The sequence below is a fragment of the Triticum dicoccoides genome, chromosome 2A (assembly GCF_002162155.2).
Source record: "Triticum dicoccoides isolate Atlit2015 ecotype Zavitan chromosome 2A, WEW_v2.0, whole genome shotgun sequence".
NCBI classification, from domain to species: Eukaryota; Viridiplantae; Streptophyta; class Magnoliopsida; order Poales; family Poaceae; genus Triticum; species Triticum dicoccoides.
Window position 1 is genome coordinate 109914038 of NC_041382.1, and position 26890 is coordinate 109940927.

A 26890-nucleotide genomic window follows, 5' to 3' on the forward strand; every position below is an offset into this window, starting at 1 on the left:
AAACAACGAGATAGGAAATCCTTGACCTCCTTAATAACATTCAGATTGGTTCTGAAAATCAGTATGTAATCAACATACAAGCACAGGATAACTCCCTCGCCCCCACCATGGCGATAGTACACACATTTGTCAGCTTCGTTCACAACAAAGCCTGCAGCTGTTAAAGTTCTTTCAAACTTCTCATGCCACTGTTTGGGTGCTTGCTTAAGTCCGTACAAATACTTCAGCAACTTGCACACTTTCCCTTCCTGACCATCTAGTACATGTTGGGGAACGTTGCAGAAAATTAAAAATTTTCCTACGGTTTCACCAAGATCCATCTATGAGTTCATCTAAGCAACGAGTCAAGGGAGAGAGTTTGCATCTACATACCACTTGTAGATCGAGTGCGGAAGCTTTCAAGGGGATGGTGATGAGGGAGTCGTACTCGCCGTGATTCGGATCACCGACGACCAAGTGCTGAAAGGACAGCACCTCCGCGTTCAACACACGTACGGTACGGGCGACATCTCCTCCGTCTTGATCCAGCAAGGAGGAAGGAGAGGTTGAGGAAGACAGCTCCAATGGCAGCACGACGGCGTGGTGCAGTTGGTGCAGCAGTACTCGGACAGAGCTTCGCCAAGCACGTACGGAGGAGGAGAGGTGTTGGGGAGGGGAGGGGCTGCGCCTTGGCTTGTGTTGAGCAGCCCTCCCCTCACCCCTCTATATATAAGAGGAGAGGGGCAAGGGGGCCGCCCCTCTAGGGGAAACCCTAGAGGGGGGCGGCGGCGAAAGGGAGAGGGAAAAGGATGGCTTGCCCCCCAAGCTAGGGGGGCGCCCCCTTTAGGGTTTCCCCTCCCCTTGCCCTAGCCGCATGGGCCTAGGTGGGGTGGCGCGCCCAGCCCACTAGGGGCTGGCTCCCTCTCCCACACAGCCCATGTGGCCCCCCGGGATGGGTGGCCCCACCCGGTGGACCCCCGGAACCCTTCTGGTGGCCCCGGTACAATACCGGTATGCCACCGAAACTTTCCGGTGTCCGTTTAACCACTTTCCTTATATAAATCTTTACCTCCAGACCATTCCGAAACTCCTCGTGACGTCCGGGATCTCATACGGGACTCCGAACAACATTTGGTAATCACATACTTGTCTTCCTGATAACCCTAGCGTCACCGAACCTTAAGTGTGTAGACCCTACGGTTTCGGGAGACATGCAGACATGACCGAGACGACCTCAGGTCAATAACCAACAGCGGGATCTGGATACCCATGTTGGCTCCCACATGCTCCTCGATGTTGTCATCGGATGAACCACGATGTCGAGGATTTGATCAAACCCCGTATGCAATTCCCTTTGTCAATCGGTACGTTACATGCCCGAGACTCGATCGTCGGTATCCCAATACCTCGTTCAGTCTCGTTACCGGCAAGTCACTTTACTCGTACCGTAATGCATGATCCCGTGACCAAACACTTGGTCACCTTGAGCTCATTGTGATGATGCATTACCGAGTGGGCCCAAAGATACCTCTCCATCATACGGAGTGACAAATCCCAGTCTCGATCCGTGTTAACCCAACAGACACTTTAGGAGATACCTGTAATGCACCTTTATAGTCACCCAGTTATGTTGTGACGTTTGGTACACCCAAAGCACTCTTACGGTATCCGGGAGTTACACGATCTCATGGTCTAAGGAAGAGATACTTGACATTGAAAAGGCTCTAGCAAAACGAACTACACGATCTTGTGCTATGCTTAATATTGGGTCTTGTCCATCACATCATTCTCCTAATGATGTGATCCCGTTATCAACGACATCCAATGTCCATAGCCAGGAAACCATGACTATCTGTTGATCACAACGAGCTAGTCAACTAGAGGCTCACTAGGGACATATTGTGGTCTATATATTCACACGTGTATTACGATTTCCGGATAATACAGTTATAGCATGAATAAAAGACTATTATCATGAACAAAGAAATATAATAATAACACTTTTATTATTGCCTCTAGGGCATATTTGCAACAGTCTCCCACTTGCACTAGAGTCAATAATCTAGTTACATTGTGATGAATCGAACACCCATAGAGTTCTGGTGTTGATCATGTTTCGCTCGCGAGAGAGGTTTAGTCAACGGATCTGCGACATTCAGATCCGTATGTACTTTGCAAATTTCTATGTCTCCATCTTGAACGTACTCACGGATGGAGTTGAAACGACGCTTGATGTGCCTGGTCTTCTTGTGAAATCTGGGCTCCTTCGCAAGGGCAATAGCTCCAGTATTGTCACAGAAAAGTTTGATCGGCCCCGACGCATTGGGTATGACTCCTAGGTCGGTGATGAACTCCTTCACCCAAATAGCTTCATGCGCTGCCTCCGAGGCTGCCATGTACTCCGCTTCACATGTAGATCCCACCACGACGCTCTGCTTGCAGCTGCACCAGCTTACTGCTCCACCATTCAACATATACACGTATCCGGTTTGTGACTTAGAGTCATCCAGATCTGTGTCGAAGCTAGCGTCGACGTAACCCTTTACGACGAGCTCTTCGTCACCTCCATAAAGGAGAAACATGTCCTTTGTCCTTTTCAGGTACTTCAGGATATTCTTGACCGCTGTCCAGTGTTCCTTGCCGGGATTACTTTGGTACCTTCCTACCAAACTTACGGCAAGGTTTACATCAGGTCTGGTACACAGCATGGTATACATAATAGATCCTATGGCTGAAGCATAGGGGATGACACTCATCTCTTCTATATCTTTTGCCGTGGTCGGGCATTGAGCCGAGCTCAATCTCACACCTTGCAATACAGGCAAGAACCCCTTCTTGGACTGATCCATTTTGAACTTCTTCAAAATTTTATCAAGGTATGTGCTTTGTGAAAGACCTATGAGGCGTCTCGATCTATTTCTATAGATCTTGATGCCTAATATATAAGCAGCTTCTCCAAGGTCCTTCATTGAAAAACACTTATTCAAGTAGGCCTTAATGCTGTCCAAAAGTTCTATATCATTTCCCATCAAGAGTATGTCATCTACATATAATATGAGAAATGCTACAGAGCTCCCACTCACTTTCTTGTAAACGCAGGCTTCTCCATAAGTCTGCATAAACCCAAACGCTTTGATCATCTCATCAAAGCGAATATTCCAACTCCGAGATGCTTGCACCAGCCCATAAATGGATCGCTGGAGCTTGCATACTTTGTTAGAGTTCTTAGGATCGACAAAACCTTCCGGCTGCATCATATACAGTTCTTCCTTAAGATAACCGTTAAGGAATGCCGTTTTGACGTCCATCTGCCATATCTCATAATCATAGTATGCGGCAATTGCTAACATGATTCGGACGGACTTAAGCTTCACTATGGGAGAGAAAGTCTCATCGTAGTCAATCCCTTGAACTTGCCGATAACCCTTAGCGACAAGTCGAGCTTTATAGATGGTAACATTACCATCCGCGTCCGTCTTCTTCTTAAAGATCCATTTGTTTTCTATCGCTCGCTGGTCATCGGGCAAGTCAGTCAAAGTCCATACTTTGTTTTCATACATGGATTCTATCTCGGATTTCATGGCTTCTAGCCATTTGTTGGAATCTGGGCCCGCCATCGCTTCTTCATAGTTCGAAGGTTCATCGTTGTCTAACAACATGATTTCCAGGACAGGGTTGCCGTACCACTCTGGTGCGGAACGTGTCCTTGTGGACCTACGAAGTTCAGTAGCAACTTGATCCGAAGTACCTTGATCATCATCATTATTTTCCTCTTCAGTTGGTGTAGGCATCACAGGAACATTTTCTTGAGCTGCACTACTTTCCCGTTCAAGAGGTAGTACTTCATCGAGTTCTACTTTCCTCCCACTTACTTCTTTCGAGAGAAACTCTTTTTCCAGAAAGGATCCGTTCTTGGCAACAAAGATCTTGCCCTCGGATCTTAAGTAGAAGGTATACCCAATGGTTTCCTTAGGGTATCCTATGAAGACGCATTTTTCCGACTTGGGTTCGAGCTTTTCAGGTTGAAGTTTCTTGACATAAGCATCGCATCCCCAAACTTTTAGAAACGACAGCTTAGGTTTCTTCCCAAACCACAATTCATACGGTGTCGTCTAAACGGATTTAGACGGTGCCCTATTTAAAGTGAATGTAGCTGTCTCTAGAGCGTATCCCCAAAATGATAGTGGTAAATCGGTAAGAGACATCATAGACCGCACCATATCTAATAGAGTGCGATTACGACGTTCGGACACACCGTTACGCTGAGGTGTTCCAGGCGGCGTGAGTTGTGAAACGATTCCACATTTCTTTAAGTGTGTACCAAATTCGTGACTTAAGTATTCTCCTCCACGATTTGATCGTAGGAATTTTATCTTTCGGTCACGTTGATTCTCTACCTCATTCTGAAATTCCTTGAACTTTTCAAAGGTCTCAGACTTGTGTTTCATTAAGTAGACATACCCATATCTACTCAAGTCATCAGTGAGAGTGAGAACATAACGATATCCTCCGCGAGCCTCAACACTCATTGGACCGCACACATCGGTATGTATGATTTCCAACAACTTGGTTGCTCGCTCCATTGTTCCGGAGAACGGAGTCTTGGTCATCTTGCCCATGAGGCATGGTTCGCATGTGTCAAATGATTCATAATCGAGAGACTCTAAAAGTCTATCAGCATGGAGTTTCTTCATGCGCTTGACACCAATGTGACCAAGGCGGCAGTGCCACAAGTATGTGGGACTATCATTATCAACTTTACATCTTTTGGTATTCACGCTATGAATATGTGTAGTATTACGCTCGAGATTCATTAAGAATAAACCATTGACCATCGGAGCATGACCATAAAACATATCTCTCATATAAATCAAACAACCATTATTCTCAGACTTAAATGAGTAGCCATCTCGTATTAAACGAGATCCAGATACAATGTTCATGCTCAAACTTGGCACTAAATAACAATTATTAAGGTTCAAAACTAATCCCGTGGGTAAATGTAGAGGTAGCGTGCCGACGGCGATCACATCGACTCTGGAACCATTCCCGACGCGCATCGTCACCTCGTCCTTCGCCAGTCTCCGCTTATTCCGCAGCCCCTGCTGTGAGTTACAAATATGAGCAACGACACCGGTATCAAATACCCAGGAGTTACTACGAGTACTGGTAAGGTACACATCAATTACATGTATATCAAATATACCTTTAGTGTTGCCAGCCTTCTTATCCGCTAAGTATTTGGGGCAGTTCCGCTTCCAGTGACCCTTCCCCTTGCAATAAAAGCACTCAGTCTCAGGCTTGGGTCCATTCTTTGACTTCTTCCCGGCAACTGGCTTACCGGGCGCGGCAACCTCCTTGCCGTCCTTCTTGAAGTTCTTCTTACCCTTGCCCTTCTTGAACTTAGTGGTCTTATTGACCATCAACACTTGATGTTCTTTCTTGATTTCAACCTCTGCTGACTTCAGCATAGAAAATATTTCAGGAATGGTCTTTACCATCCCCTGCATATTGTAGTTCATCACAAAGCTCTTGTAGCTTGGTGGGAGCGACTGAAGGATTCTGTCAATGACTACCTCATCAGGGAGGTTAATATTTAGCTGGGTCATACGGTTGTGCAACCCAGACATCTTGAGTATGTGCTCACTGACAGAACTATTTTCCTCCATCTTACAACTATAGAACTTGTCGGAGATGTCATATCTCTCGACCCGGGCGTGAGCTTGGAAAACTAGTTTCAGCTCTTCGAACATCTCATATGCTCTATGATGCTCAAAACGCTTTTGGAGCCCCGGTTCTAGGCTGTAAAGCATGCCGCACTGAACGAGGGAGTAATCATCAGCACGAGACTGCCAAGCATTCATAATGTCTTGGTTCTCTGGGACGGGAGCGTCACCTAGCGGTCCTTCTAGGACATATTGTTTCCTGGCAGCTATGAGGATGATCCTCAGGTTCCGGACCCAGTCCGTATAGTTGCTGCCATCATCTTTCAGCTTGGTTTTCTCTAGGAACGCGTTGAAGTTCAAGTTGACATTAGCGTTGGCCATTTGATCTACAAGACATATTTGCAAAAAGGTTTTAGACTAAGTTCATGATAATTAAGTTCATCTAATCAAATTATTGAATGAACTCCCACTCAGATTAGACATCCCTCTAGTCATCTAAGTGTTACACGATCCGAGTCGACTAGGCCGTGTCCGATCATCACGTGAGACGGACTAGTCATTGTCGGTGAACATTCTCATGTTGATCGTATCTTCCATACGACTCGTGTTCGACCTTTCGGTCTCCGTGTTCCGAGGCCATGTCTGTACATGCTAGGCTCGTCAAGTTAACCCTAAGTGTTTTTGCATGTGTAAAACTGTCTTACACCCGTTGTATGTGAACGTAAGGATCTATCACACCCGATCATCACGTGGTGCTTCGAAACGACGAACTTTAGCAACGGTGCACAGTTAGGGGGAACACTTTCTTGAAATTTTTATAAGGGATCATCTTATTTACTACCATCGATCTAAGTAAACAAGATGCATAAACATAATAAACATCACATGCAATTATATAAAGTAGTGACATGATATGGCCAATATCATATAGCTCCTTTGATCTTCATCTTCGGGGCTCCATGATCATCTTGTCACCGGCATGACACCATGATCTCCATCATCATGATCTCCATCATCGTGTCTTCATGAAGTTGTCACGCCAACGACTACTTCTACTTCTATGACTAACGCGTTTAGCAATAAAGTAAAGTAGTTTACATGGCGTTCTTCAATGACACGCAGGTCATACAAAAAATAAAGACAACTCCTATGGCTCCTGCCGGTTGTCATACTCATCGACATGCAAGTCGTGATTCCTATTACAAGAACATGATCTCATACATCACAATATACCATTCATCATTCATCACAACTTCTGGCCATATCACATCACATGACAATTGCTGCAAAAACAAGTTAGACGTCCTCTAATTGTTGTTGCATCTTTTACGTGGCTGCAATTGGGTTCTAGCAAGAACGTTTTCTTACCTACGAATAACCACAACGTGATCTTGTCAACTTCTATTTACCCTTCATAAGGACCCATTTCATCGAATCCGCTCCAACTAAAGTGGGAGAGACAGACACCCGCCAGCCACCTTATGCAACTAGTGCATGTCAGTCGGTGGAACCGGTCTCACGTAAGCGTACGTGTAAGGTTGGTCCGGGCCGCTTCATCCCACAATACCGCTGAAGCAAGATAAGACTAGTAGCGGCAAGCAAGTTGAAAAGATCCACGCCCACAACAAAATTGTGTTCTACTCGTGCAATAGAGAACTACGCATAGACCTAGCTCATGATGCCACTGTTGGGGAACGTTGCAGAAAATTAAAAATTTTCCTACGGTTTCACCAAGATCCATCTATGAGTTCATCTAAGCAACGAGTCAAGGGAGAGAGTTTGCATCTACATACCACTTGTAGATCGAGTGCGGAAGCTTTCAAGGGGATGGTGATGAGGGAGTCGTACTCGTCGTGATTCGGATCACCGACGACCAAGTGCTGAAAGGACAGCACCTCCGCATTCAACACACGTACGGTACGGGCGACGTCTCCTCCGTCTTGATCCATCAAGGAGGAAGGAGAGGTTGAGGAAGACAGCTCCAATGGTAGCACGACGGCGTGGTGCAGTTGGTGCAGTAGTACTCGGACAGAGCTTCGCCAAGCACGTACGGAGGAGGAGAGGTGTTGGGGAGGGGAGGGGCTGCGCCTTGGCTTGTGTTGAGCAGCCCTCCCCTCACCCCTCTATATATAAGAGGAGAGGGGCAAGGGGGGCGGCCCTCTAGGGGAAACCCTAGAGGGGGGCGGCGGCGAAAGGGAGAGGGAAAAGGGTGGCTTGCCCCCCAAGCTAGGGGGTGCCCCCTTTAGGGTTTCCCCTCCCCTTGCCCTAGCCGCATGGGCCTAGGTGGGGAGGCGTGCCCAGCCCACTAGGGGCTGGCTCCCTCTCCCACACAGCCCATGTGGCCCCCCGGGAGGGGTGGCCCCACCCGGTGGACCCCCGGAACCCTTCCGGTGGCCCCGGTACAATACCGGTATGCCACCGAAACTTTCCGGTGTCCGTTTAACCACTTTCCTTATATAAATCTTTACCTCCGGACCATTCCGGAACTCCTCGTGACGTCCGGGATCTCATACGGGACTCCGAACAACATTCGGTAATCACATACTTGTCTTCCTGATAACCCTAGCGTCACCAAACCTTAAGTGTGTAGACCCTACGGGTTCGGGAGACATGCAGACATGACCGAGACGACCTTAGGTCAATAACCAACAGCGGGATATGGATACCCATGTTGGCTCCCACATGCTCCTCGATGTTGTCATCGGATGAACCACGATGTCAAGGATTCGATCAAACCCTGTATGCAATTCCCTTTGTCAATCGGTACGTTACATGCCCGAGACTCGATCGTCGGTATCCCAATACCTCGTTCAGTCTCGTTACCGGCAAGTCACTTTACTCGTACCATAATGCATGATCCCGTGACCAAACACTTGGTCACCTTGAGCTCATTGTGATGATGCATTACCGAGTGGGCCCAGAGATACCTCTCCGTCATACGGAGTGACAAATCCCAGTCTCGATCCGTGTCAACCCAACAGACACTTTCGGAGATACCTGTAATGCACCTTTATAGTCACCCAGTTACGTTGTGACGTTTGGTACACCCAAAGCACTCTTACGGTATCCGGGAGTTACACGATCTCATGGTCTAAGGAAGAGATACTTGACATTGAAAAAGCTCTAGCAAAACGAACTACACGATCTTGTGCTATGCTTAATATTGGTTCTTGTCCATCACATCATTCTCCTAATGATGTGATCCCGTTATCAACGACATCCAATGTCCATAGCCCGGAAACCATGACTATCTGTTGATCACAACGAGCTAGTCAACTAGAGGCTCACTAGGGACATATTGTGGTCTATGTATTCACACGTGTATTACGATTTCCGGATAATACAGTTATAGCATGAATAAAAGACTATTATCATGAACAAAGAAATATAATAATAACACTTTTATTATTGCCTCTAGGGCATATTTCCAACAGTACAAACCCATCTGGTTGTTCCATATAAATTTCCTCGTCCAACTATCCATTTAGGAAAGCAGTCTTAACATCCATTTGATGAACGAGAAGACCATGCGAGGCAGCTAGTGAAAGTAGAACTCAAATAGTGGTCAGTCGAGCCACAGGTGAGTAAGTATCAAAGAAGTCTTCACCTTCCTTTTGGGTATAACCCTTAGCCACGAGCCGAGCCTTGTACTTTTCAATAGTACCATTAGGCCTAAGCTTCTTCTTGAATACCCATTTGCATCCTATAGGTTTGCACCCATAAGGACGATCAGTTATCTCCCAAGTTTCATTTACCAAGATGGAATCCATCTTGCTACGAACCGCTTCCTTCCAGTAGTCAGCATCTTCAGATGCATAGGCCTCTGAAATAGAACTGGGAGTGTCATCTATGAGGTACAAAAGAAAATCATCACCAAAGACTTTGCAGTCCTCTGTCTCTTGCTCCTAATAGGAACTTCATTGTTCTCCTCCACAGGACTTTCAAAGTGTTCCATCGAAATTGTGGGTTCGGTAATTGTAACTGGTTCCTGATTCGATGAACTAGGCATCTCCTAATTAGATGAGGTAGACATATCCTTCATGGGAAAGATATCTTCAAAGAAAGTCGCATCATTCGACTCCTTGACCGTACCGACATGCATGTCAGGTACCTCAGATTTTACAACCAAGAATCTATAGCCAATGCTATGAAAAGCATATCCCAGTAAAACACAATCCACAGTCTTTGGTCCAAGCTTCCGCTTCTTTGAAATTGGAGCATTGACTTTCGCCAAACAACCCTTGACGGTGGTGAAACTAGGGATTAAGTTCAACTTCGCTAGTCGCGACATGCAACCAAAGTTAACATGACAAAGACGCGAATGCCTCACATTGGATTCACTATTGTTGCAAATATGATTAACAACTTTATTGCAAACGTCTAATAAGGATAAATGAAACAAGCCTCCTGACTCATAGCCTTTACCAACAAAGGTTCCATACTTGGATATTACAAATTTATTCGACTCAAAGACAAGCTTGTAGCCATCTCTACACAGAAGAGATCCGCTAACAAGATTTTTATTGACGGAGGGGACATAATGCATGTTCTTCAGCCGCACGATCTTCCCCGAAGTAAACTTCAGATCGACCGTGCAAACACCACGAACAGAAGCACTTGAACCGTTGCCCATCAGCACGGTTGAAGTCCCTGCGGTCTGATAAGACGAAAACATGGAAATATCACCGCATACATGCACATTAGCACCCGTGTCAATCAACCAGTCAGGAGAATGACATACTGAAAGAATAGTGGGAATATACCATACCCAGCATCCTTCATGTCAGTGTCTCCAATGACAACATTAGTGGTCTTGCCGCCTTTCCCAGGATGACGCTTGTCATAGCGATTAGGGCAACTAGGAGCCCAATGATCAGGATCCCCACACACATGACAAGCACCTTTCTTCTTGCCATTCTTCTGCTTGAAGTTCGTGTGTTGCACAGCCTTGTTCTTTCCATCAAACTTTGCTTTTCCATCAAACTTGCCCTTGTTCTTGAACTTGTGGGGCTGGAAGTTCTGCTTCTGTACCACATTGGCACTAGATCCTCCCTCAATACCTCGAGCACGTGTGTCCTTTGCTCTCGCCTTTTCTTCCACATCAAGAGTGCCAATGAGATCCGGGACGGAAAACTCCTGCCTCTTATGCTTCAGCAAGGTAGCAAAGTTCCTCCATGAAGGAGGAAGCTTAGTGATGATACCTCCAGCAACAAACTTGTCCGGTAGCATACAACTGAAGTGCTCAAGTTCTCTAGCAAATGACAGTATATCATGAGCTTGCTCAACCACGGAGCGCTCTTCAGTCATCCTGTAATCATAAAATTGCTCCATGATGTACAGTTCACTGCCAGCATCCGAGACCCCAAACTTGGCCTCGAGTGCATCCCGCATATCTTTTCCATTATCAATTGACGCATAAGCATCAACTATGTTCTCACCAAGAACACTCAAGAGAGCAGCCTTAAACAGAGTATCCATTTTCTGAAAAGCCTGTGCCTGTTGAGCATCAAGCTCTCCTTCAGGTTTGCCGAGAGTGGCGTCATAGCAACTCATGGTTTGAAACCATAAGACTGCTCTCACGCGCCACCTCTTATAGTGGATACCCTCAAACATAGAAGGTCTCATGGAAGCAGCAAAACCACTTGGGGTAAATTGCCTATAATAAGGTTTTTGGATTGTTGGAAATATGAGCAATTTACCAAATGATTTTATTAACAGAAATACTAGATAAAGCATGACTAATATAGAAGAGATAAAACAAGTCATGCGTTCTGACAGAGAGAAGGTAAATAGCTTCTGCATATATGAACCGTAGCCTATCATATCTAAAGCAGACAGTATAGCAAGTAGCATATATGAAGTAGAACCTAACATGTGTAGGACAAGGACTAGAACAAGGAACTGCGGCAAAACCTTTAACAGGAAAGACAAGAACACGTACGGGACAGCAGCAGCAGAAGCGCTGGACTTGGGGTCGGTGTCCTCGCCTGCCATGTCGTCGAGGAGGTCGTGGACGTCGGGGAAGAAGTCGTCGTCGGGGAAGTAGTCGTCGGCGACCGGATCGTCCGTGATGAAGCAGCCAGTAGTCGCGCTGAGCGCTCCCCAAAAACCTTATCACCCTTCTCCCGTACAGGACTCAAAAGGTGCGGTTTCGGAGGCCGAAGAGGCGCGCCGTTCGAATTCATTGTCCACTACAGAAAAACGTTTCAACTCCCACGTGACCTTTCGTATACCCGTCGTGCGTGGCAAAAATTTAGACATCGGCTCGGCTCATTCCCGCAACCGCAACCCACAACCCGCGGTGCGGCGCGTCGTGATGAGGCGGGCGGCGGAGGAGGAGCGCGCGTGGATGTCCCTCTTGTTCTCATGCTCATACATGTGGGGAAAGAACCTCCCTTATAAAGAGTTCCAACTCCCTCTAAACTAGCAATGTGGGACTAAATTTTTGTTCCACCTCTTGCCTTGCACAAATGGGCTGCGTGGGCCTCTAAGATTTATTAGGAATTTCTGAAACTGCTATTGGGCTAGGCCCAAAATAGACAAAATTCCAGCAACATCATATAATTTCCTACATGGACTGTGTTGCAGACAGCTGAGTAGACACTGTTGTACATGCCCTAAGAGCCTGTTCGAAAGCTCTCCCGACTCTCAACTCCGCTCCGTGCGAGGAGCTGGGTTGGAGCCGCTCCGCGCGATTGTACTGGCGCTCCCTCCGCTCCGGGAGCTGCAGTTGGGGAGCGGAGGGGATCCGAACAGGGCCCAAGTCTGTTAGAGCTATTCCATATCAGTTTGAAGATCCGGTGTCCTTCCACGTCTCCCATCAGGTGGTTGTACATTTGCATGGAAGAGTACTTGGTTGTTTGACCAGTGCAGGCCCATTTATCTTTTCCACTGTCACTTAGCTCTGGTATGATGCTCCCAAGCTGAATGAATTGATTGAATGCTTGAGTAGAAAGGGGGCATATGAAAGTGTTCAGTCCAATCATCAGAAGCACAAAATCTTTCGATGGATAGAGAATCATCAATGGCATAAGAATGCTCTGGTTTGTCCAGTGATCACAGTGCAAGAGCTGGCTTCTTTAAATTCAGGTAATAAGGCCAGATGTGCCCTCCACCGCCTTCCAGTTTCTCCAAAGGAGTGCTTGTGTGATAGTATCTTTGTTCAGAAACTTGAACAATTTTTTCATCAACAGAGTTGTCGTGAACAAAAATATCCAGGATGTCAAGACCACTTTGCTGTTTTGGTTTGCACACTTTGTTCCAGGCTATGAGTGTTGTGCCATTGTCTTCCATACCATAGTTTGTGACAAAAAAAAATCTCAAATATTTATTGAGTTGAGCTGTTACTCCAGTAGGGAGTGCCAAGGTGCACATGAAGAATATAGGCAGAGAACTGTAATAAACTCGAGCTCATTTTTTTAGACTCAAGAGCATTGTAGTAGTACTATTACTTAAGCAACATGGTTGCAGTCATGCTGAGTACAGTCCGGTTGCAGTTTTCAGCAGTTCACGAGCAGCCAATATGTCTCTGAACTAAGCACATTATTCATAATTTCATATTACCACATTCAATACATGAACATGTAAGGTTATACACCAGTGTGGTTCAAATATTCAGATACATCGAGGGAGTAGCAATTGGCAATGGAAAGAATCGACGATATATGAAACTAAAATAACGCAGAGGACCTCATCGCGTTTGCATGTGAGGCCCTGCCCTATCATATCTGAGGCGATGGACGCCGGGCAAGCCACCAACTTGCACCCATCTTCTTCTATCTATACCTTCCTTTTTTCGGTTGTACCCACTCGCTGGGTTTTCAGCACTTCAGCTGCTGGTATCAAAGGATATGATCGTATTAGAGATGCCTCCCTTTGAACACAAGGTGATGGCACGTGCCGTCACAAGGGTACGCGCAGTCGGTGTACTTGGCGTTGCCCCTCTCGAAGAACCAGTCACCGACCGCTTCTGCGATTCTCTGCACGTCGAAAAGCATGAGAGGAAGTTTCATCAGGCTAACCACCAGCTGACTTTTCATGCAATTGACAAGGAATAAATAGTCTGGCATGTTCATCTCAATCGTCCTTGTGTGCATCCAATGATCTCAAAACCAGGAGTGTTCTCCCTTCTACTGTCTAAAACAAACTTGCGTCTCATTGTGTGCATACCTTGTTGCCAAGACGAGGAGACTTGCTTGAGTACCATGTATCCTGTCTCTCGCTCTGGCAGTGGGCGAAACAAGAGTTGATAAACACCCCATTCTGCCCTGACCCAGAGAAACCCTTCACAGCGTTAAGCATTTCATTCCTGAAGCCTGCATTATACATAGGGAGATCATTCAATCTACTCTTTCGCTGACAGATTACGGCTCAGAAGATCTGACAAGGCAGCGAAGTATACCATTTAAAAACTGAAGCTGATTGCTATTGCAAGAGGCGTAATTCTGCTTGCAACTTTGCCATAGACCCCGGGGATCAGCCGTTCTGGGAGCCAAACTCTCTTGAAGCTGGAAAAATACAAGGAAAATTTGTTTCAGTTCCTCTCAGTCTCGTATCTCTTAAATCAGAGGGTTAAAATGCATGATAAGCACCTGCCACACGTCGTAAGCAGTGTTCAAGATAAAAGTCGGAGTTTGAATATTTGGCAACACGTTCTGCGGGAAAAAGCACTGTAGGGAGAAGCAGTTAGAAAAACGTTTGCAAACATAAAATTTGTCACATGTAGTAGGATGGTTGTCTTCTTACTGAGGTTTTATCCATGCGAGAGGTACAAGACCGAGGCAAGCTTCTTCCAGAACCCTGTATTTGAATTTTAACAACATCAGCAAAATGAAGATATTGTGGTTGGCACATGAATACTCTAAGATAAAAGTCAGAACCAGTGCTACAGGTAGAAAAGCATAGTACCAAGAAAGAGTTATCACAAAGTATCAGAAAAATACTTCTGACAGCGGCAAATACCTGCAATCTCACAATGCCATTGAACAAGTCTCTCATTTCTCGACGACCCGCAATGTCAACACTGCAAATGGTAATAGAATTATATCACCTTAACATGCCATTGAAGTGGACTGGAAATAGAAGTGCTCTTCCTGACAGCAGCAAAGAAATAAGGCACAAAATGTAACAACGATAATATGAAAGCAGAGCTTCATTATGTGCACATACGAGTCAAGGAACATTCCAGCATCAGCGAGGCACTTGACTCTGGTATTTGATGGAAACATTCCACGGAACTCATCACAGTGAAGTATGGCAGAAGCACCCCCAGCAGAGCATCCCGAAAGAAGGGCCTGGTGGTATCAAGTTGCATCAGGTAAACATAAATGATTTGCCAAAAGCTAATTACAAAAATGATTTTAACTATGGAGGCACCAATACCTGACTAGCAGAACGCATTCCTTGGGCCATCAAGTCATCGATAGCAGCCTGCCAAATACGCTGACCTCGGAAATAAAGGCCTGAAGCCTGAAGAAAGAAAATCCAGAAACGGATCGAATTGGATCAGTAAAAAAGCAGAAATACCATATAAATTTATTTATTTTGGTAGAATGGAGTATCTGTTATGTACAAGACTAAAAAAAGGATTGTAATGTGATGGAATAACCAGTGTACATGTTTATTTGGGAACTGTTCAAATGAAAAAGGGTCCACCACTTGTGAAGTAAAATGCAGAGCTATGATTTGCACTAACCGCGTCAGCCCCATCACCGGTGAAGGATCCACCATCACAATACCGAACCTTCACTCTGTTCCAGTTGTAGAAATCTAAGAGACAAGAAAACAGCATTACAATTCCTCAAACGGAAATAGGAGCAGAGTGTCAACAGTTATATTCCTCTTTTGGACAAAAAAGGAGTACTACTAAACTACACAAGACAAGTTCATGACAACTGTTTAGAAGAATACCAGGATTTTCTTCAGGCCTGTTACTCATTATGCCTGTAAACTGGAGTTGCCTCTCCATGTGGTTCGATGACCCACGCCGACTGCCCTTGCGGAACACACAGCTTTTAACATCATTGCACCATCCTCCACCCTGGAATTCGATTTGGAATCACCATCAGCTAAGGCATTTACAATCCGTAGTGCAATTCAAACTTATCGCTCAGTCCACATATATGTGAGTCATGGAGTATTACTCACCTCCAGATTGACAAGCCAATTGTTTGACCCTGATCCAGATCCCCGGTGTAGGTGGTAACCCGGTAAACTTCCATCCAAGCATACTGTAAGGCAATGTCATGGAAGTAAGCATCAGTATATTTAGCAGCATGCAATAAGCATACTCAAATTCTGGTATAAATGGAAAGAATTACTCCTGAAGCACAAAATATTTCAACAACCATACTGCTTCTAAAATCCAAAGCAGTTACCGGTAACCAGAGTCTTATTTGGTTAATTTTACACAAACAGAATCATCACAACACACATTTATAAAGCAGAGCCGCCCTAAGAAGACTTCAAATCTTGAGCAATTTCCTACTTGGTGTTTCTGTCGGCTGCCCAACTATTTAGGACCTCTGATATATTTGGAATGGTGACCAAGCAATCATGCACGGTTAGCTTGCACAATTCACAGCCAACAGTTGGCAATGAGCCCCCCACCCCCCGAATTAGGTGAGGAGAATACATCATGGGCACCACCAGCAAGGCAAGGCAAGGCTAGATCCACATGCATATATTTATCTAGATCCGCACATGGCACATGGCACATGCTACTTATGCCAAACAATCGTACTACAAGGATAAGACTGCATGATCACTCAATCAACATAGCTCCTAAGTGGCTAAGTGGATACTGAAGAGGAGAAAAATAGTAGAACATGAGCCATCACAATCCCTCTATGGCAATAGCAATCAGATCAGAAAAATGGTTACTCTGACCGACCAGGGTCAACACAGCAGAGACCCGCATCATGCGGCTCACTGGGCCAATCTACGGCAAGCATGTGACATGGACAATAAAAAACCGATCTTTGCAACAACAAGAAAGAATATTACTCCCGGCAAAAAAAAATATTACAGTACTACTCTACTAGCATACGGAGGAACAATTCTTGGAGAGGGGGGTTTAATTAGTTACCGGCTCCCTTGGCGGCCGCGGACTGGATGAGAGTGAGGGCGACGAAGGCGCCGTTGCTGCCGCTGCCGGAGTTGGCATTGGTGGAGTAGACCTGCGTGCCGTTCGACCACGGCTCGGAGCCGCGCGCAGCTCCCACCAAGGACCCGAGAACCACAGCAAGAAGGACCCAGGAACCCATGGCTCCCTGCCCTTCCGAGCTCTCTCCGTCCCAACGGGGGAGGCGAGCGAGGCCTGGGGCTGGGAGAGGAATGGATCTGGAAGAGGGAGAAGGGATCGTGGCGGAAGTGGCCAAAGCAAGGAAGGAACTTATACGCGGAGCGGAGGCCGGCCGAGCGCAAGTGCAAGCGCAGCTGGCTGGCAATGGCTGCTGCTGACAAAACTAAAGAAAGAAAGAAAGAAAGAAAGAAAAGGCAGCCAGCCGCTTCCGGAGATTCGGCGCTGCGATGCGATGTGCTGCTGCTGTACTGTGGCCGGTTTAGTGTAAACGCGGAGGTATTACGGTCGGGAGGCAAAGCATCTCGGATGCTGCGGCCTGCCTGCAGGAGGAAGAAGAAAAAGGTGTGGGACTGACGGTGGAGCTCGGAAGGGGGTGAAAAGCTCAGCTCAGCTCAGGCAAACTGTGATTGCATTCACTGCTGGCTTTTGGGGCCCTTGCCTTTGGCGGAACGAGATCCTCTAACATCACGAAGGGATGTTAGGGAAGTTGCAGTACCTTCTACATATTCATATGATTACGGTTAAAATAACTTGAATTAATTTGTAAATTACAAATCTACTGCATACATTTACAAAAATTACATACAAACAAAATTGCGGTGCAATAAAATCAAACTCATATTTATTTTTTCTATGAACAGTAACTTTCTACAGTACATATTGCTACAGTAACCATGACATCCTTTTTCTTTTTTGCACTGAATTTACACTGTAGTTTCGTAACATCTTTTCGTGATGTTAGAGGATACGTTCCCGCCTTTGGCCGGCTCGGTTGCAGGCAGCTCAGCTGTGTGCGGGACCGACGGCGGGCATCCGGGCAGCTGGAGTTTCTTTTATTTATGGGAGGACGCGCAAATTCGGAAGAGTGCGTTTGGGATGTTCCGCTGGTAAAATCACACATTTAACATGGGCCTAGTACTGAAACTCTTGAAGATGCAACACGTACAGAAATGAAAGCATGATCTGATTAACTACTGCACTGATGGCGACGGAGACGCCGCGGATCCTCTGTCGCCACAGCAATGCAGCCCTTGCGTGTGGCCGGCGAATGGAAAAAAATGTAAACCCTCCTTGCACGTCAGAATATCTTGATTGGACCAGACCGGTTTGGACTTATAGGAACCAGACCACGCACCGGTTCCGTCGCCAAACGGAATGGGAAGGACCACCACCAATTTTGTTCCGTTGGTTTCTGCAACTTGCCACGCCGAATTTGGCTCACTCGCTGCATGCATCCACGTACTACGTGCGTACGTCGTACGTGCGCTCCATAATTCGTCCATGGAAAACGAGACCTGACCGGCTCTTGTAACCAACCGGCACGGCCACGTGCCCTGGAGCCGCAGCTTGGCAGCGTTCTCCCAGCTTAAACCAGCACCAACAAGTTAGTATCAACTTGCTGCACGGCCTGGCGAGAAAACAAAATACAAAGGTGAACATGTCCTATGTGCACCCATGTTGATAGTAAATTCGAAGAAAAAAAAAACAGAAAATTTTGAAAAAAATATATATAAATTTTGGGACAAGGCGCGCCGCATGGATCTTGCATCACAGGTCAAAGAACTGTTTGGTGAGGGCAGCCAAGAGGCCTCCTTGCAGATTGATGTGGCGTATCCAATCAATATCGGCCATAGCCTTGACGACGCAGATATTGGTGCGCTTGGAGAGGGCGGAGAAGATGCCCGGTGCGGTGTCCGTCGGCTTTTGTCCATGGAGCCATGGAGAGTGTCAAAAACTTGTCTTACTGCCATCGACGATGGTGATCGTTCACGCAATATAGAATAAGTCTTTGTCCCCATCGTCACAAGGGATTTCAGATCAACCCAAGCAAACTAAAGCTAGCGGAGCCTAAAAGGGTGAGAGAACTTGTCGAGTTTGAGGATGGCCAAGCCACCCAGGTTGGTAGGGCGACAAACTGTTCTCCAGTTAGCCTTGCAGTCTGAGACTTGATCGGACTTTGGTGGCACGTCAAGCGCGGTCAAATGGTAAATCACAAGGGATGCTAAGGCAGACTTCATAAGGGTGGATCGACCTGCCGTGTTGATGTTGTTACGATGATAAGGGTGGAGGGAGCTTGGCCGGCATTTTGTCCACAAGAAATTGGCAATCAGACTCCAGAATATATGGAGGATGTAGATTTAGAGTCTAAAACAGCACAAGACTCCGATATCTCATCTAAACCCATTTTTAGAGGCTGCAGTTTTGAAGAAATCGGTCGAAATTGGGACGCGGTGTTTCTGAGCTCGAGCTCAAATGAGCTCAGGTAAACACTAAAATCCAAATGTTTTGAGTGCTCATAAAATTTCATCGTGGAATGACATTTGTAGAAGTCGTGGAAATAAGATCAATGCTCCAAAATTGCTATTTTCGAAAGCATTTTGGAGTGTTAATTTTGCATTTTTTGCCACGATTCCATGAATGTTATTCGATGATGAAATTTTGCAAGCACTGAAAAAATTTGTTAAAATTCGCCACAAAAGAGATTCAGATTTTAAAAATTTTATTTCCTATATTTTTTGGATTTCACTGTTCACCACGACCTAATTTAAGCTCGGGAGCCACTTGATGAAGACATGTACCTAGGGTAGGGACACGGACCTGACCAAAGAGTCCTACCCTAGGACACCCCTAGGAGAAGTCACCTTTCAATCGACTTGAAGGTATATCACTCAACGGGTTCAAGACACTCGACCAAGAAGCTATCACTCGACCATGAAGCCAACCACTCGACTGCCAGGAGACCTAAAGTCACTCCGCAGGCAAACGGTCGGCTGTTGAGTAGTCTTTATGATCATTATAGCACTTTATTAGGGACGTTACCAGAAACGCCCAACCTTAAATGTACCTTAAACCCTGCATTACTGAGGGCGGGAGGGGTCCGGCGAACTCTATATAAGTCACCCCCCTCCTCAGTATGAAGGGTTCGCACCCCTGTATCCATACACGCATAATCCAGTCGACCGCCTCCGGGCTTCGAGACGTAGGGCTATTACTTCCTCTAAGAAGGGCCTGAACTCGTAAACCTCGCGTGTAACAACTTCCCAATAGCTAAGATCCAGCCTCTCCATACTCACCCCCCTACATCACTATCAGAGTTAGAACCACGACAGTTGGCGCCCACCGTGGGGCAGGAATCTTAGCGCTTAGTTGGAGAAGTTGCGATCTTTTCCGATCCCTTTGATCATGTTTTCTTGCGGAGTTTCGGTGGAGGACCGCGAGATCCGTCTCGGCGCGCTCACCTTCATCGTCGATGACTCCGCCTGGCTTCAGGAGGCACCACTCGACATCGACGCGCTCCCCGCCCGCAGTGCGACGCACTTCCGCGCATGCATTCGTGGCGTCCTCCTGCGGCAGCCATCGACTCAATATCGGTCGGCCCCTGTGTCGTCTCCCCGCCCTGCCTCCCGCCAGCGCAAGCGCTCCGGTCGGTCAAGACTCCAGCGGTGGGTGAGGCATGCCGTGGCCCGCCAGTCGGCAGCCCCACAAGTCACGGCAATCGAGCCCGATGAATCCCTCTGCGGCCTGTTCGACCTGTCGACTGGCTCCGCGGAGACTGCATCCGAGTGCGACAGCAGCGACCCAGCGGCTGAGATTCTGGCGGTCGACGGAACGCACAGTCCTCCCGGTTTCCCTCGCGCTGATGGAGGCGCGGGTGGGGGCGATCCATCGCATCCCCACGATGAGTATCTTCCCGAACCTCTCACGTCATTACAGCGAGAGGAGCTTCGCCGCCGGAACATGGACGCGCTCCGCACTCCTATCGTCGGAGAGACCCCCGAGGCCCGGGCCTTGGAGGACGCGCGTTTGGCCAACTTGGCCAAGCACACTCGACTGGAGAATCTCCAGCGAGCACTCGACGAGCAAGCGCGTCAGCGGGCTCACGAGTCTAGTCGACGCCAGCTCTTCCCGCCGACGTAGGTATATCGAACCCCAGTTCAGAATTTGGCCGCCGCGGTCCATATAGCAGAATCGATTCAGCCCTCCCAGTCGGAGGCTGGCAGGGGCTTGTTACAGATCAGAGCATTGCTCCGGGCGGCGGGAAACCAGAATTCCGCTGCCTCTCAGTCGCGGAATAGGATCCACAGTCAATCTGTCGCAACATATACAGTCGAGTCGGCTCACAGCCCGAGATCGCCCCCAAGGCGTGAGGGACGTGGTGACCGCGTGACCAGTATAGGAGGAATGAGCAGTATGATCACCGATTCGACCGTGACGATCGACGTCGAGTGCCAACCCCTCCCCCGAGGAGTGGGTCATATGCGCCTCGACGGCAAGATGACAGACGCCCTCATAGTGTTGGGCAGAGGATTCCAGTCGACCCCAGAGACCCAGGCTTTGATGCGAGATCCATCCTCGTTCAAGGTTTGATCGACAGGAACAGAGCTCATTGAGGAGGCCACGACAGAGATGCACCTGCCAGCAGCGGAGTACGTGCTTCAGGGCCAGAGTGTTTTAGTCGAGCCATCAGAGCCGCAGTGATTCCTCCCAATTTCAGGCTGGCGACTGGAATCAGCAAGTTCACCGGTGAATCTAAGCCTGACACCTGGCTCGAAGATTACCGAGTGGCTGTACAGATTGGCGGTGGCAATGATGAGGTGGCCATGAAGCATTTGCCTCTCATGTTAGAGGGCTCGGCCAGAGCGTGGCTAAATCAGTTAGCACCCAGCAGCATTTACACTTGGGAGGACCTCTCCCGAGTGTTTATCACGACCTTTGAAGGAACATGCAAGCGACCTGCAGGCCTTACAGAGTTGCGGTCTTGCGTGCAGAAGCCGAATGAAACTCTGAGGGAATACATCCAGAGGTGGATCACGCTGCATCACTCGGTTGAGAATGTGCCAGACCATCAAGCGGTTTGTGCCTTCAAGGAAGGTGTCAAATACAGAGAGTTGAATCTGAAGTTCGGTCGAACTGGAGAGATGTCTCTGAATCGGATGATGGAGATTGCCACCAAGTACGCTAACGGAGAAGATGAAGATCGACTCCGGAGTGGCAAGCAGAAAGCAGTCGCCCAGGAAACCGAAGGCAATTTCAGTCGGAAGCAGAAGCGAAAGGCCGAGCCAGCCGCCCTGGGGAGGCCCTGGCCGCAACCCAGGGAAATTTCAAGGGAAAACCCAAAGGCCCCTGGAAGCCCAAGAAAGTCAAGGATCAAGACGGAAATAATGTTTTGGATCTGCCATGTCACATCCACACCAAGAAGGATGAAGAGGGTAATTTTATTTACCCAAAGCATACCACTCGACAGTGCCGGCTCCTGATCCAGCAGTTCCAAGGAAAGCAGTCCAAGGATAAGGAAAAAGAGTCGGACAGAGTCGAGGACAAGGAAGACAGTGACGATGGATACCCCCAAGTCAATTCCACCCTGATGATTTTTGCCGATGTCGAAAGCAAAAGTCGACTGAAAGTCATTAACCGAGAGGTGAACATGGTTGCCCCGGCAACACCCAGTTACCTGAAGTGGTCTCAGACTGCCATCACATTCGACCAGTCTGATCACCCGACGCACATTGCCACCCCTGGGAGGCAAGCTTTGGTGGTCGACCCAATTGTTGAAGGCACTCGACTGACTAAAGTCCTGATGGGCATACTGTATGCTGAAACATTGAAAGGAATGGGCATTCCGATGTCCAGGCTCAGCACCAGTAACATGAGTTTCCACGGAGTCATTCCTGGGAAGAAAGCCCAATCACTCGGCCAGATCGCTCTTGATGTGGTTTTCGGTGATTCAAAGAATTACCGCAAGGAAAAGTTGACATTCGAGGTTGTGGACTTCCAAAGTGCTTATCACGCCATTTTGGGCAGGCCAGCTTACGCAAGCTTCATGGCCCGGCCATGTTACGTGTATCTCAAACTGAAGATGCCTGGCCCCAAAGGTGTGATCACTGTTACAGGCAATCGGAAGAAGGCGGAAGAGTGCTTTCAGAAGGGCTCAAAGATTGCAGATGCTCAGATGGCAGTGGTCGAGCTGCAAGAGTACCAAAAGACTGCCGATCCAAGTGAGTTGCTTCGAGCCAAGAAGCCTGCTTCAGAATCAGCTTTTCAGTCGTCCGGTGAAACAAAGACAGTCCACATTCACCCGACCGACCCCGATGCTGCCCCGACTCACATCTCAATGATGCTTGACTCCAAATAGGAAGAAGCGCTCATCCAGCTCCTCCGTGAGAACTGGGACATCTTCGCATGGAAACCCTCTGACATGCCTGGAGTTCCCAGAGGGCTGGCTGAGCACCGTCTACGAGTCGACCCGAAGTTCAAGCCTGTGAAAGAACATCTTCGACAGTCCGCCGTCCAGAAGAGGAAAGCCATTGGCGAGGAGGTGGCTCGGCTCTTAGCAGCGGAGTTCATCCGAGAGATTTACCACTCCGAGTGGCTCGCCAATGTCGTCATGGTCCCCAAGAAGGACAAGTCACTTCGCATGTGCATTGATTTCAAACATATCAATCGGGCCTGCCCGAAAGATCATTTTCCTCTCCCTCGCATCGACCAAATAGTCGACTCGACTGCGGGGTGCGAGAGATTGTCTTTTCTAGATGCTTATTCCGGGTACCATCAGATCCGTCTGTATGGACCCGACGAAATCAAAACAGCTTTCATCACCCCATTCGGATGCTTCTGTTATGTCACCATGCCGTTCGGCCTCAAGAACGCTGGAGCCACGTTCATGAGAATGATTCAGAAGTGTTTACTCACTCAAATCAATCGGAATGTGGAGGCATACATGGATGATATTGTGGTCAAGTCACGCAAAGGTTCCGACCTGCGAGCTGACCTTACCGAAACCTTTGCCAACCTCAGGAGGTGTGATATCAAACTCAATCCATCAAAGTGCACATTCGGAGTTCCAGGTGGAAAGTTACTCGGTTTTCTCGTTTCTGAATGGGGGATCGACGCCAATCCTGAAAAAGTTGGCACCATACTCCGGATGAAGCGTCCCGTTCGCGTGCACGACGTCCAAAAGCTTACAGGCTGCTTGGCCGCCCTAAGTTGATTCATTTCTCGCCTCGGTGAAAAGGCGTTGCCCCTTTACCGACTGATGAAGAAGTCTGACAAGTTCGAGTGGACTCCGGAAGCTGATGCAGCATTTGCAGAGCTCAAAGCTCTGCTCTCCACCCAGCCGGTGCTTGCTGCCCCAATCAGCAAAGAGCCTCTGCTGCTTTACATTGCAGCCACAGGGCAAGCTGTCAGCACAGTACTTACGGTCGAGTAGGAAGAAGAAGGAAAGGCCTTCAGAGTTCAGCGCCCAGTCTATTATGTGTCTGAAGTTTTGACACCTTCAAAACAAAGATACCCTCACTACCAGAAGCTTGTATATGGGATTTATATGACCACCAAGAAGGTTGCACATTACTTCTCTGACCACTCCATTACAGTCGTCAGCGACGCCCCACTGTCAGAGATTCTGCATAACAGAGATGCAACTGGTCGAGTGGCCAAGTGGGCGATTGAACTCCTTCCCTTAGATATCAAGTTTGAAGCAAAGAAGGCTATCAAGTCCCAAGCAATCGCAGATTTCATCGCCGAGTGGATTGAACAGCAACTTCCGACTCAAGTTCACTCGGAACACTAGACCATGTTCTTCGATGCATCTAAGATGCTGAATGGTTCCGGTGCTGGGGTAGTTCTAGTCTCCCCCCGAGGAGATAAGCTCAGATATGTTCTCCAGATTCACTTCGATTCCTCCAATAATGAAGCAGAGTATGACGCACTTTTGTACGGGTTGCGCATGGCCATTTCACTCGGCGTCCGTCGCCTCATGGTCTACGGCGACTCAGATTTGGTGGTTAATCAGGTGATGAAGGAGTGGGACGTCAGAAGTCCAACTACGACTGGTTATTGCAATGAAGTGAGAAAGCTAGAAAAGAAATTCGAGGGGTTAGAGCTTCATCATATCCCCCGACTGAAAAATCAAGCAGCTGATGATCTGGCAAAAATAGGATCCAAGAGAGAAGCCATTCCCAGCAATGTGTTTCTGGAACACATCCGCTCGCCGTCAGTCCAGGAGGATCCTTTCACAGAAGAAGCCCCACAACCGAAAAGTGCCACAGATCCGACTGAAGTCGAAGTTCCTGCTGTGGTCGACCTAATCATGGAAGTCTTGGCAATCACTCCCGACTGGACAATACCGTACATCACGTATATCCTAAGGAAAGAGCTCCCAGAAGACGAGGAAGAGGCTCAACAGATCGTCCACCGATCCAAGGCCTTCACAGTCATAAAGGGGCAGTTGTATAGAGAAAGCGCGACTGGAATCGGTCAGAAGTGCATAACACCAGAAGAAGGTCGGATAATCCTCGATGATATCCACTCGGGGACCTGTGGCCACCATGCGTCCTCTCGGACCATTGTGGCTAAAGCATACCGAGCGGGATTTTACTGGCCTAGAGCAAATGAGATGGCAAAAGAGATAGTCGACAAATGTGGAGGCTGCCAGTTCTACTCCAACATGTCACACAAGCCTGCATCAGCCCTGAAGACCATTCCAGTCGTCTGGCCCTTTGCTGTCTGGGGACTGGACATGGTTGGTCCACTGAGAACAGGCAGGAGCGGATTCACGCATGTGCTTGTGGCAGTCGACAAGTTCACCAAATGGATTGAAGCCAAGCCTGTCAAGAACCTCGATGCTGGCACTGCTATCAGTTTCGTCAGAGGACTAACATTTAGATATGGAGTCCCTCATAGCATCATCACTGACAATGGGTCAAACTTCGATTCGGACCAGTTTAGAGCTTTTTGCGCCTCTCAAGGCACACGAGTCGACTACGCGTCGGTCGCGCATCCTCAGTCGAATGGACAAGCTGAAAGAGCAAATGGTTTGATTCTCAAAGGACTGAAGCCTCGGCTGATGCGTGATCTCAAGCACGCGGCAGGTGCTTGGGTCGACGAGCTTCCGTCAGTTCTGTGGGGATTGAGGACCACCCCTAACCGGTCGACTGGAAGAACTCCATTCTTTCTGGTTTATGGAGCCGAAGCGGTTCTGCCAAGTGATCTTCTTCACAACGCGCCCCGGGTCGAGATTTACACCGAAGATGAAGCAGAACAGGCCCGACAAGAAGCAGTCGACCTCCTAGAAGAAGAGAGGGAGATGGCCATGATCAGATCGACCATTTATCAGCAAGACTTGCGTCGATTCCACGCCCGGAATGTGAAGACTCGAGTCTTCCAAGAAGGAGATTTGGTCCTCCGAGTGGATCGACAGAAACCACACAAGCTTGCTCCTACTTGGGAAGGCCCCTTCATCATCACCAGAGTCCTCCACAATGAAGCGTATCACCTCTACAATATTGATCGCCAGATCGATGAGCCTCGAGCTTGGAATGCGGAACTACTCCGCCCCTTTTACACTTGAGCTCTCCCTTGGACGAGATGTAATAAGAAAAATTCCTGCAGTTCGTTTTTATCAAAGGCAAGAGTGTTCCATCAATTGTTGTCACTTTTGTTTACATACGGAATCCCCCAATGGGTGACTTAGCTGCGAATCCATTTCGCCTAAGTTTGAAAAAATCCTACCGAGTGGAGAGCGATCCTCCCACTCGGGGGCTTAGCTGCAGTCCAACACTCGCCTAAGTTCTCTCACTTAGAGACTTAGCTACGGTCCGGCACTCGCCTAAGTTTGAAAAAATCCTACCGAGTGGAGAGCGATCCTCCCACTCGGGGGCTTAGCTGCAGTCCAGCACTCGCCTAAGTTCTCTCACTAAGAGACTTAGCTGCGGTCCGGCACTCGCCTAAGTTTTAAGAAATCCTACCGAGTGGAGAGCGATCCTCCCACTCGGGGGCTTAGCTGCAGTCCAGTACTCGCCTAAGTTCTCCCACTAAGAGACTTAGCTGCAGTCAGACACTCGCCTAAGTTTGAAAAAATCCTACCGAGTGGAGAGCGATCCTCCCACTCGGGGGCTTAGCTGCAGTCCAGCACTCGCCTAAGTTCTCTCACTAAGAGACTTAGCTG

General features: G+C 47.9%; 1 protein-coding gene across 1 annotated transcript; it reads right to left on the bottom strand.

Moving 5' to 3' along the window:
• Positions 1 to 13168: 13168 nt before the first annotated feature.
• Positions 13169 to 17326, bottom strand: LOC119353673 (pectin acetylesterase 2-like). The gene is made up of 12 exons (XM_037620322.1): positions 16732 to 17326; positions 15792 to 15874; positions 15555 to 15684; positions 15340 to 15413; positions 15027 to 15113; positions 14814 to 14938; positions 14607 to 14667; positions 14391 to 14444; positions 14237 to 14314; positions 14047 to 14152; positions 13815 to 13960; positions 13169 to 13624 (listed from the first exon to the last, which is right to left on the bottom strand). The coding sequence occupies exons 1-12, from the start codon at positions 16907 to 16909 to the stop codon at positions 13505 to 13507; spliced, it is 1242 nt and encodes a 413-aa protein (XP_037476219.1). The 5' UTR covers positions 16910 to 17326; the 3' UTR covers positions 13169 to 13504.
• Positions 17327 to 26890: the final 9564 nt, after the last annotated feature.

Excerpts from the sequence above, each read along its gene's own strand:
- LOC119353673 (XM_037620322.1), bottom strand. The coding sequence starts at position 16,909 with ATGGGTTCCTGGGTCCTTCTTGCTGTGGTTCTCGGGTCCTTGGTGGGA. Across the intron at positions 15,114-15,339 it reads CCGGTGATGGGGCTGACGCG|GCTTCAGGCCTTTATTTCCG; the intron begins GTTAGTGCAAAT and ends TTCTTTCTTCAG. Across the intron at positions 14,445-14,606 it reads ATGGCATTGTGAGATTGCAG|GGTTCTGGAAGAAGCTTGCC; the intron begins GTATTTGCCGCT and ends ATTCAAATACAG.